At 40.7% G+C, this 12,862-nt stretch overlaps 1 protein-coding gene across 6 annotated transcripts in view; it reads left to right on the top strand.

The window, feature by feature from the left end:
- Positions 1-12,862, top strand: part of kmt2ca (lysine (K)-specific methyltransferase 2Ca) — a 252,908-nt gene that overhangs the window by 92,522 nt on the left and 147,524 nt on the right. For all 6 annotated transcript variants that reach the window (XM_049480854.1, XM_049480856.1, XM_049480857.1 and 3 more), the window contains exons 8-9: positions 7,877-8,039; positions 8,460-8,631. In XM_049480854.1, coding sequence (XP_049336811.1) covers positions 7,877-8,039; positions 8,460-8,631 — 335 coding nt within the window. The remainder of the gene's footprint in view (positions 1-7,876; positions 8,040-8,459; positions 8,632-12,862) is intronic.

Below are 12,862 nucleotides of genomic sequence, written 5' to 3'. Positions count from 1 at the left end.
TCGTTGCTAGATTACCTGTATGTGGCGAAGTAATACATGGAGAGCTTCGGTTACAGTGCATTACCGGCTGATAATGGCATTCATAGAACGCCTCTCAGCCAATCACATTGCAGGGACATCGGACCTGACTGTGGAATAATTTGCAATAAAACAATATATTGTCCCACCCTTTAAATCAGAGTATGTGAGATCTGCACAGGTGTAAATATCATTAATTATGAATCGTGCTTTATTGTGCGAAGTGCTATAAACTGTTCTCTATCAGAGCTTTTTAAATGTGTTTTCACTTAAATGTGTCTTTTTTTTTTTCATTCTAAGAGATCAGGGCCTGGTCTCACGTTGCAGAAGCTTCAGAATGAGACGTGTCCTGCTGTTGCTGTTGTTAGAATCTCAGTGTAAAGCACTGAAGCCGCTGAAAGCTGTAGGGAAGGCTCAGAAGGGATTTTTGGAAGCGTAAGTGAAGCGATTGTGTTGTCAGGCCTGGGAGGCCGTGCTGTCGGTTAGATGACGGTGTTTCTGTGGACAGTAAGACGCTGTTGTTTCAGTCCTGCTCCTGGCGCTGGGTAATCTGCTCCCCGGCTGCAGAGGAAAGCGATATGGTGTCAGCACAGGCAATTATTTGTGGAATGAGATCATTAGAGAGAATGAATCAGGGCAGCGCCTCCCTGCCAAATCTCGCCTCCAGCCAGGCTTTCCTTCCAGTAGTGGATGCTGTTCTTAGATTTCCCTGTTTACATAATGTTTGTCATTTCTGAAATCGGTTGTCGTTTAAGGTCATGAGGACGTTTCAGGGTTGTTGGATGTAAGGCTGGTGAAAGACTGAGAGAAAGAGAAAGGTACGGTTGGATAAGTAACTCATAAGTAAAAAGTTTCCCAAAAATCGACAGTGTGCCTTTTAATCCAGTGCGCTTTATGTATGAACTTTACCAGTCAGGTATTAAGGAGCAGTAAAGCCTCTCTGCCAAATTGCAGTGTTATTCAGGAGTTTCAGTTTAGTTCTCCAGCACCAGGGCTGGAGTATTATTAGCGTTAGCCGCTAACCGCTGTTTCACCATTCAGAGGGGAGTATTATCAGCCTGTAGCCTAATGCTAACCCCAGTTAGCACTGCTGGAATAGCATTAGCATTACCCGATAACCACGATCGCTAGTTCCCCATTCAGAGGGCAGGATTACCAGCCTGTAGCCTGCTCCTAACCCCAGCTAGCACTGCTGGAGCGGTAAACTGCTAATGCTCCAGCTTAAGTGCTGAAACAATTTGGGAATTTGGGAAGAGAAATCTGTGTAGATTAACCTGTGCGTTTGCCTTCAAAATAAGAGTTTTTTTATATTACAGTTTTGTTTACTTAGCTTAGCTTTACTTTACTTAGTCAGCTACCCCCCACCACAATGCTCCTTATAATACGGTTCGCCTTATAGTGCGAAAAATACAGTACATTTAAGTTCTGCTGTGTTTAGCAGGGCTGTGGATGTAGTGTCATTTTTTCTTTGCTTGGTCACTGTGAGCAAACAATTTAGTATAACTAATAAATTCATCGGATTTAGGATTTGGGAAAATGTACTGTGCTCTGCATAAGTATTTATACCCCTTGAACTTTTTTACATTTTGTCACCTTAACACAAATTAAATGTATTTAATTGAGATTTTAAGTTATAGACCAATACAAAGTAGCACATAATTGTGAAGTGGAACGAAAGAGCACCCTGTATCAATACTTATTAGAGACACCTTTAGCTATTTGCTCATTCTTCTTCTTTGCAAAACATCCCAAGCTCAGCCAGGTTGCATGGAGAGCGTCTGTCAACAGCAGTTTTGTGTTTATTGTGTCTGTGAACAGTGGTGTGTTTATTTTATAAATGTTCCTTTCTTCTTGGGTTTACCTGCTTTGAATTCAACTCTTCTGCAATTGGGTTCAACAACCCTGTGGGCTGGAAAGCTACTAGTCTGTAGCACTTCATCCCATTACACTTCATTTTCCAAAACATATATTTTTTTGTGGCCCGCCCCATAATAGCTTGGAAAAAATATATAAATATCTTAATTTTTTTAATTTAATTGCCAAATACTGATCTATAGCATTCCACTGTAGCTCTGGCTGTATGTTTAGGGTCATTGTCTTGCTGGAAGGCGAATCTCCTTCCCAGTCTCAAGTCTTTTGCAGTCTCCAACAGGTTTTCCTTTAGGATTGCCCTGTATTTAGCTGCATACGTCTTTCTATTAACTCTAACCAGCTTCCTTTTACCATACAATTATGTGCTACTTTGTGTTGGTCTCTCTCTTTGGCCTGAAATCTCAATTCATTTAAATTAAGTACATTTGAGTTTGTGGTTGTAAGGTGACAAATGTGGGGTGTGAATGTGTTTGCAAGGCAACTGTATGCTGTTTAATTGATTAAGTGAACACACTGTTGAAGTGTGTGTGTGTGTGTGTGTGTGTGTGTGTGTGTGTGCACTATGACTTCTTATGCTATTTCTACTGACACAGCAGTGTAGCATGAGGAGTATGATGAGGAGTATGATCTCACTCTGATAAAGATGTGTGAATAAGTAAGAAAGAAAGAGAGAGAGAGGGAAAGTCAGGGAGGTGGAGTCAGACATGAGAAACATGAATAAGCACAGTAGCCCCCTATGATCCTTCTGAATGGTGTATGTGTGTGTAGGGGTGTGTGGGAGTGTGTGTATGTGTGTGTGCGTACAGACAGACGGCAGGGCAGGCGCGAGTGAGATAGATGCCGCTCTGCTAAAGGTTGTCCGTGGCAGTGAGGCTCAGTGAGCTGTGAAATGGAAAAGGTCACGGAGCTCAGGATGGGCTTTACCTCCCAGAGCTTCAGCACACAGCGCCGGACCAGCCGCCAGATCATGTTCCTCTAATTGCATTTGCACCCCTAATCTGCTAAACTATTGGCAGATTGCTCATTTAGCTTTCAGACGAAATGTCAGCCATCGCATATAGAGTGTGTGTGTGTGTGTGTGTGTGTGCTCGATTATGTGAATGTTGCAATTGCCTGATGCTCCTTGTTAAGAATCCGGGGGCAGATGAACCAGCTGCATGTGCGTTCCAACATATTAACACAGTTAAAAAAAATATATAAAAATTATAAGGTTGCTGCAGTATCACAGCTGTCTAAGAAAACATCACAGTGTTTATAATTACCTTATAGCCTGTGTTAACATCATTAAAATACATTGATGGATCACAGATGGGTTGACTATGCATTATATGGCTTCTATCAGATTGTAATTGGGATTTAATTCTTAGCTGTTTTTCCGAGCTGGATTTCTTGCTGATAGTTGATGACAGATCGAACGCATTGCACTGACCTACTGATTGCTATGTTATGTTATGTTATGTGTGTGTCATTACTTTTTATGATTTGTTTAATCCGGCTTTTCTCCCCAATTTTGCTAGGCAAATTACCCCACACACTCATGGGTCTATTATCACTCGTAATGCTCACAACACCAGGGAGGGTGAAGACTAGCACATGCCTCCTCTGATACATGTGAATCCAGCCACCGCCTCTTTTTGAACTGCTGCTGATGTAGCATTTCTTATTAGAGAAAAGCACAGAAACTCTGCTTCTATACATCAGCTAACAGACGTCTGTGCTGACTGTCATCACCTTGGGAGTGATGTGGAAAAAAAAGAGTGCCATCTTTCCTCCCAGAGAGAGCATGGCCAGTTGTGCTCTCTCTGACTCTGGCTGCTAATGGCGAGCAACATGAACAAGATTCGAGCTAGTGATCCTGTGTGTGTTATTTTTGTACTTTAGTTTGAATCTGAATTATGAAGCCTAGAACAGCAGGTAAGCCACATTGCCACATAAACTGTATGTTTAGGGTCATTGTCTTGCTGGAAGGTCAATCTCCTTCACAGTTTTAAGTCTTTTGCAACCTCCAACAGGTTTTCCTCCAGAATTGCCCTGGAGGAATTGCAGATGAGTAAATATGCACTAGATTTTAACTGATATAAATTCTCTATTTTTTTCTTGGATTTGAGCTTTTTTCTAAGCTGGATTTCTTTCTGATAGTTCATGACAGGTCGAGAGCATTACTTTGGCCTGCTGATTGCTATGTTTTGTGTGAGAATCCTGCTTTTCCCTGCTCCCTAATTTTGCTAGGCCGATTACCCTACCCACTCATTCAATCTTCCCCATCACTAGTAATGCCCCAATACCAGAAGGGCAAAGACTAGCACATGCCTCCTCTGATACATGTGAACCAGCCACCACCTCCACTAATACAGAATATCCAGGAATTGTAGCACATTGGCAGAGAAAAATAAGAAATCCACCTTAAGGCCTCCTTAAGATGCATACAAAAGGTGCTAATTGCCAGGAGTGCTGCACTCTCTGGCCTTTTAAAGACCTGCAGTGCCAGGCAGGTACATCAGGGTCAGTCCAGGTCTACTGAACTTCACCTCTGGACGCTCGCCTGTTGTTCTGTCAGTGATGGAGAAGGATGCAGGTACTGGCGCTGCTCCTGTGGGCTTTAGCAGCGCAGGGCACTCCTCCAGCTTTTCACTCCGGCTTTCAGCACTGGCCTAGTGCTCTGGAAATCTGCCCAATCTTCCATTTTGCCTTTTTTTTGCACACAGGATTATCAACACAGGCTTTTCCTCATTTGTAATCGTGTCCTCTGGGATACGGACAGGAGCGAAGTTCTGGGCCAAACTTCTTCATTTAGAGTAGCAGGGCTGTTTTGTGCTTTTGTTGTTGGAGGAGGACAGCCCGTCCAGTGCTGACTGAGGCTTTAGTTTATTGAACACGTAAACAGGAGGAGTGGGGAACAGTTCTGTACTTTATTTACCCCACAGTCGATTAAATTCTCGACTTTAATGGAGAGTTTGTGCTTGTTCTCGACAGAACCAGCCTTATATGTTTCTTTTAAATTTCTTTCCTGTGGAGTTTATAGACTCTTTTCTTATTCTTATTGACTCATTATTGTCTTTAGTTTGTCATTTATCTCTCGGCTGCATTGATTAGAACATGGTCAGAGCGGTTTTTGGAGGAGCCTGTCTCCCTACCAACTCCCCAATTAATCTCTTTGTGTCTCTGGATGGAGCTCGAGAGAACATTTTAGAGAGCACTGTTCTACTGCTCCACATCTCAGTACTGGGAGCTCTGTAACCCTCGAGCCCAGGGGTCCTCAATAGGCGGCCCGTGGGCCTTGATGTGGCCCGCAAGCATGAAACATCTGGCCTGTAAGGTTGTTTGAACTATAATGAATGATAATGAAAAACATGTAAAAATAAAATGCTTCTCTGGAGAGCTTTTGTTTAAATTCCTCCCCTCTCTCTCTCTCTGTCGCACTCGGCGTGACTTTAGTTTCCGCGCATTTTCTTTTTTTGTAAAAGGGCTCCCTATCTCCTTATAGGGGCGTTTTCCCAGTTGTGCCCCAATTAGCCAGAACAGCGGTAGTGTATTGGACTGCGATCCTGACAACACGGGTTTGATCCCTCGTGAGGAGTGGTGTGTTTATTTATCTATTTTTTCCTTTCTTCTTGGGTTTACCTGCTTTGAAAACTGTTCTGCAATTGGGTTCAACAACCCTCTGGGGTGGAGAGCTACTAGTCTGTAGCACTTCATCCCATTACACTTCATATTCCAAAACAGATTTTTTTTGTTTTTTTGTGGCCACATAATGGCTTAGAAAATATATATATGGCCTGTGGCCAAACTTAATTGCCAACCCCTGCTCTAGCCCATACCTGGCATTAGAGTTGGTGCCAATACCGTTCATTAGGGGTTTGAGGTGTATGTATATATCTCTCTAAGCAATAGTTTTAACTTAAGACTTAATAAGTAGCTGAATGTAATCATTATAAAGGGTAAAGAGTGAAGAGTTTCTCTGCCCTGTCCTGCACATTTTAGAGATTTCCCTGCTTCAATACACCCCTGTACCTATAGAAAGGGCTTGATAATGAGCAACAGTACAAAATATGCAGGACATGGTGCTTTCAGAAACTGGATGGAGAACAACTGCTATAGCTCAACACCACAGTGAAGCATGGTGGTGGATTTGTGACTTTTTGATATGATGACGCATTGTGTTGTATTGTTGTGTTCAGACTGTCATTTAAAAACAGATTTTTACCTCTATTTATCTAGATTTGTATATAGCCATAATTAGATTGTATGTAGATTGATGTCTCATGTGTACTGGGACATATGGGACATGTGCAATATACCATATAAAGTATAACCACCCAGAGTGGACAGTGCAGTTTGTGGTTGTGATCTGTGGCTTCTTATCTACATTAGCTTTTAGTCATCGTCTTCAACAAATCTTTAGTAAAGCTTTAATTCAGGATTAATATGTTTATAATAAACTCAAGCACTTTGAACATCTGAATGGGCGTGGCTAAAAGTCTGTCTTGCTGTGTGAGTGTGTGTTTGTGTGTGTGAGTGTGTGTTTGTGTGGTGCAGAGGGCTGTGCGTGTGGGCGGTAATTGCTGGATGTGCTGTGTATTAAAAGGTATTTGCAGATTGTTGCGTTTGGGACTCAGGCCAGCTCTCCTGTAGGTCCTGAGGGACTGAATGGAGGATAGTGAAGCTGCTGACGAGATGTTTTTAGTTCAGGGTCTAGTTCTTCTCAGGCTTCTCACTGTTCCAGTCTTTACAGTGCAGATACTGCAGTGAGAAGCTCTGTGTGTGATTTGATTTGGATTGTTGTAGCTTCATTTGATCATTTACTCTGTTGTTATTGTGCTTGTGTAAAGTGTGAATTTGTGATTTTTCTGATTTTAGAAGAGTGAATAATTTTACAGTACATAAAAATCCTCGATTACTAAATATCCTTCTAAATATTAATATGTGGATTGTGTATGAGCTCTATCATTCATTTTTCCAACCTTATCCACAAGTACAGTCTGAAAAACTGAAGATATTTCATTTTTGTTGTGTTTTAAAATGTGAAACAGCCATCATTCCATCCGTCCATTCATTTATCCATTTATCTGTTCCTCCATTCACCTGTTTCCACCCAATCACCCCGAAACACCCACCCACCCACTCATCTGTCCATCCATCCATCCATCGGTCCACATACCAATCTGTCAGTCTGTCATCCATCCAATCATCCACCCAAACTTCCCTCCATCCAACCATTCCACTCATTCACCCACCCACCCTCTCATCTTTCTGTCCGTCTGTCCATCCCTACACCAGTCCATCCATCCATCCCTACACCAGTCCATCCATCCATCTATCATTCACACATTCCTCTACCCTAAACCTTCCTCCATCCAAACAGTCCACCCATTCACCCATCCATCCACCCACCCACTCATATTTCCATTCATCCGTCCATCTGTCCATCCATCTGTCCATCTATCCATCCATTTGTCCATATACTAATCTCTGCATCCATCCATCCATCCATCCATCCATCCATCCATCCACCTATCTACCCACTTGTCCACCCAAACCTCCCTCAAAACAACCTATTCACCCATTTACCCATCCATCCATCCATCCGTCCATACACCACCACCCACCAACTCATATTTCCATCATTTAATCCACCCATCCATCCATCCACTCACCACACACCAACTCATATTTTCAACAATTAATCCATTCATTCATCCATCCGTCCATTTGTCCATCCACCCAAACCTCACTACAAACAACCAGTCCCCACCCATTTACCAATCCATCCATCCATCCATCCATACACCACCACCCACCAACAAATATTTCCATCCATTCATCCAACCACTCATCTGTCTGTCTGTCTGTCTGTCCGTCCATCCATCCATCCATCCATCCATCCATCCATCCATCCACATACAAGCTTCAGCAGGTTTAGCTGTGCTGTTTTTAAGTATTTTGTAACTCATATTCATCCTGTTTTGTGTGTGTGTGTGTTTTGCAGTATTGTGCGTATTGTAAGCGCCTTGGAGCATCCATTAAGTGCTGTGAGGAGGGCTGTAGCCGCTCCTATCATTACCCCTGCGCTGCTGCTGCCGGCACCTTCCAGGACATTAGGAGATACAGCCTGCTCTGCCCCGACCACATCCAGCTCGCCCATACACGCTGTGAGTCTCACACACACACGCACACACACACACACACACACACACACACACACACACACACGTGATGCAAATGGCATGAAATGAAATGTAAATTAAATGTTTTTCAAACATTTCTACGCTGTATAAGGAATGATTTGCTAAATTTGCATTAAAAACGTATAAAAAAATAAATAAAAGATATTAACAATATGTTTTTATATTGAAGTTATAAAGTAAACATCAGTTTGCATTATTAAATGCACAGATTATTTAGCAAATTCTAAACAGGGTGTTGAATTAATAGAATAATAAATGATATGTGCAAAACAAGATCAATAATCCTAAAAGTGTGTATACTGTTGGTTTACAAATAGGTTATATTCTCCCTCTTTCCCTCTCTCCCTCTCTCTTTCTCTCTCTCTCTCTCTCTCTCTCTCTAAGCTAAAGATGCGGTGAACTGTCTGGTGTGCGACAGCCCCGGGGACCTGCAGGACCAGCTCTTCTGCACCTCCTGTGGTCAGCACTACCACGGGGCCTGTCTGGACATTACGGTCACTCCATTAAGGAGGGCAGGCTGGCAGTGTCCTGACTGCAAAGTCTGCCTCACGTGCAAGTAAGTGTGAGCGCTCTGTCTATGATCTCACGGCTGTAAGTGAGACTGTGTTCTCAGTTATTTATTTATTCTTGCGTAAGAATTTATGTCTGTTTAGGGCTTGTTTAAATTCATTTGAAAGACCTTTGCTAGTATGATTTGGCCATTGAAAAAGATTAAAGCTGTACCAGTAAACCTCCCACATACTGACCTACTACTGTGCATGTACATATCAGTGTGTCTGTGAGGGCAGTTGGTCAGTGGTGAGGCCAGTGGGACAGTGTGTGTGTCTGTGTGTGTGTGTGTGAGGGTTGTTGAAGGGCACAGGTGCTTATAATAATTAGGGCTGCAACGAATAAGTGTTTTAGTTGTCAAATAATTTGTCAATTATTAGATTAGTCAGTTATTTGCTGCGGTTTATCATTTTTATATTTGTATTTCCTCCTCCTCCTTTTATAAGAAATGTTATTTTCACTTTTCTTTATTCTATCCAGTCAGAGATGTAATATGGTATTAAATAAAGGTGTAGTGTACTCTATCACACATTAACAACATGTCGACAAATTAAATTCTGCATCAACAACCCTATAAACACCATTGAAAACCTCTGGAATATAATCAAGAGAAAGATGGATTATCACAAACCATCAAACCAAGCTGAACTGCTTGAAAGGTCACCCAAAAGCAGTGTGTAAGACTGGTGGAGGAGAATATGTCAAGGTTATTTCACTGAATATTGATTTCTGAACTCTTAAAACATTCAAACTGTTGTTTCTAAAATAATATAAGCTTGTTTTTTTTTTCAGATAGTCTGTCTTTTTCCTTGTTTTAACTGTTTTTCATTTTTTTTGCAAATGAATGCTCTAAATTATGATATTTTATTATTAGAAATTTGAAATGTCAGTAGTTTAGAATAAAAAAATGGAATAAAACAGCAATGTTAATTTTACTAAAAAAGTTTAGCTATAAATAGTAAAATCAGAGGTCTCTTATTTTTTTTCTAAAGCTGTATGTTTGCTGTATATAGTTTGATTATTTGTTGTAATAAATGTTTTTAAATCTTTTACATTTTTAGAAAAAAAAATGTTGTTTATTATTACATTTTTAGGTTTATTAAAAAATATATATATCTTTGATTAGTGCTTTATTGGTGATTTTTAACCATTTAAGTGCCATAGGTTTGTTCACATTTGGGACACACCTTACACAGACTTGTTTAAAAGAAAATAGATGTAAATAATAAGATGTAAGGTTTAAAATGCTGATAATGCTATACAGGTACTGACTGAAATCACAATACTACAGTAAATTTCCAAAAAATCACAATCAAGTTTCTGCAGATACCTTCTCATTCAGTGTTTTCCTTTATTTCATTATTTAATGTATTTTCTACATTGTAAATTAATATTAAAGACATGAAAACAGTTAAGGGACACACATGGAATTACATAGTAAACAGTATAAAAATAGTTAGTCCTCCACATTAATCTCCTGATCTAAACCTGATGAACTGAGATGGTGATTTGAGGGGATTTAATTGGAATGAGCTGGAACTTTTTTCACAGCGTGAAGGAAAAGCAACAGCTATTGTTCAGCACCTCCAGAAACTCCTTCCTTCAAGACGCTGAGAAAACTATTCCAGGTGACTCTTCCTCATGAAGACACTGAGATTGAAATCTCACTAAGAACATGAAGATCTGTCCTCAAAGATAAATATTACATAAATATACATAAAGATAAATATTATATATAAAACATATATATATATATATATTTTTTAACAGAATAATTCCACATGTGTTCCTGTATAGCTTTAATGTAGTCTTCAATATTAAATTTACAATGTAAAAAAATCATAAATAGAAAAACACATTGAATGAGAAGAAGGGGTGTGTCCAAACCTTTGATTGGTGCTGTGTTTTTCAGTGGTGTCCTGCTGAAGTGTCTTGTGTATGTATGATGCCATACATTACATTGTGTCAGTATAACAGTATACCTAATATAGGCTATAAATTGTCAGCACCCTTTAGTGGTTGCCAGTTTTAGATATATGATACCTCCCCGTCAGTATGTGTCGGTATGACTGGGAGAACACACGATAGCCCATGTTGGTCTGATATTTGAACTAATTGCTATTTTACTCTGCAGTTTTATTATATGAAGATTATTTTATCTGTGCTGAGGGTACAGTGTCGTTTGCTGGCTCGCAGGCGTGGACGCTTATCTTTAATAGGCTAATCTCTGGATGTGAACAGCTGGTGGAAGTGAATGTTTCTGTATCTCTGCTCAGGATGAGAAGATTAGGAGCGCTTCTTTGTGTTTGGTTTATTAGCTCAGCCACTTTTATTTTTTCAGAAGCGTTTAGTAATGAGATCTATTTAATGGCATATCACTCATATACATGCATGTGTTTATTATATGTTTCTGTGGTATTCCATGTGGTTAATATGATATTGAAAAGAAGTTTGAGTCATATCCCATGTGGTTAACATAGTGTTGCAAAGTGGTTTCTGTGATGTCCGAGATGGTTAGTATGGTGTTGCAAAGATGTTTCTGTGGTATTCTATGTTGTTAATATGATATGGTAAAGTGGTTTCTGTGGAACTCCTTGTGGTTAATATGGGGTTGCAAAGTGGTTTCTGGTATGTCCCGAGATGGTTAGTATGGTGTTGCAAAGATGTTTCTGTGGTGTTCCCTGTGGTTTATATGGTGTTGCAAAGTGGTTTCTGCGGTATTTCATGTGGTTAATATGTTATGGTGTTGGTGTGGTGACACTTATGTAGTATTCCATGTGCTTAATATGGTAATAGAAAGATGCTTCTGTGGTATTCCATGTAGTTAATATGGTGCTGCAAAGTGGTATTCGGTGGTATTCCAAGTGGACTCTCTGATGTTGCTTGCTGGTTGCTGTGGAATCCCATGTGATTAATATGGTTTTGCAAAACTGTTTTTTTGGTATTCCCTGTGGATAATATGGGGTTGCAAAGTGGTTTCTGTGGTGTTCTGTGTGGTTAGTATGGTGTTGCAAAGAGGTTTTTTGCGGTATTTCATGTGGTTAATATGGTATGGTGTTGCAATGCAAAGATGCTTATGTGGTATTCCATGTGTTTAATATGGTACTGGAAAGATGTTTCTGTGGTATCCCATGTGGTTAATATGGCGTTGCAAATATGTTTTTGTATCACATGTGACTAATATGGTGTTGCAGATATGTTTCTGTGGCATTCCAAGTGGATTCTATAATGTTGCTTGCTGGTTGCTGTGGAATTCCATGTGGTTATTATGGTGTTGCAAAGATGTTTTTGAATCACATGTGGTTATTATGGTGTTGCACATTGGTTTCTGAGGTATTCCATGTGGTTAAGATGGTGTTGCAAATATGTTTCTGTGGTATCCCATGTGGTTAATATGGTGTTGCAAATATGTTTCTGTGGTATCCCATGTGGTTAAGATGGTTTTGCAAAGTGGTTTCTAAGGTATTTCGTGTGGTTAATATGATGTTGCAGTGTCGTTTCTGTTGTATTGCAAGTGGATTCTCTGACGTTGCTTTGGTATCCCATGTGGTTAAAATGGTGTTGCAAAATTATTTCTGTGGTATCCTGTGTGGTTAACATGGTGTTGTAAAGTGGTTTCTGTGGTATTCCGTGTGGGTTCTATATGATGTTGCTTGCTTTTTGCTCGAGTCTGCACCGTAAGAGCTACCCGTCCTCCTCCTTGAATTGTAGCCGTACAATTCTGCCGCCTCACTGAAAGAGCGAATCCAAATTGCTTTCTATTTTAGTCGTAACTCGCTCGCTCTCTCTCTCTCTCACTCTCTCTTACCACTCAGCAGGGCCGGCTCAGGAGAAGAAGTGAATCAAGCTGACTGGCGTGCAGCTCTGTTGGGTGGAGGTGGGCAGGGCCAGGCTGAGGAAGCAGCAGTCCTTTGGAGAAATGCTTTAATAGCTCTCCACAGCTGTAAATATCACATGACGTTGTCATTTAGTGTGGATTTGCATCGGATTGAGAAATATATGCCTGGGATTTGATGAACGCCCAGGCTCGCGCTCTCCTCTTCCACCTCCCGGCCCTATAAATCTCACTTTTGCGAAGCCCCTGGTTAGATTTATCACCCAAACAGGTTGGGAGTTGGAAGCGCATCTGCCTAAGTGCCATTTCTCATGTGTCTGGTTTAATGGTGCGTTTGTTTGGCTTCTCCAAACACCTGAATATCAGCTGCCGTCGGGCTGAGCGGTGCCGCCGGCGCGTAATG

The sequence above is a fragment of the Astyanax mexicanus genome, chromosome 6, assembly GCF_023375975.1.
Source record: "Astyanax mexicanus isolate ESR-SI-001 chromosome 6, AstMex3_surface, whole genome shotgun sequence".
Classification (NCBI taxonomy): Eukaryota; Metazoa; Chordata; class Actinopteri; order Characiformes; family Acestrorhamphidae; genus Astyanax; species Astyanax mexicanus.
This window is presented reverse-complemented; position numbering and strand designations above follow the sequence as displayed.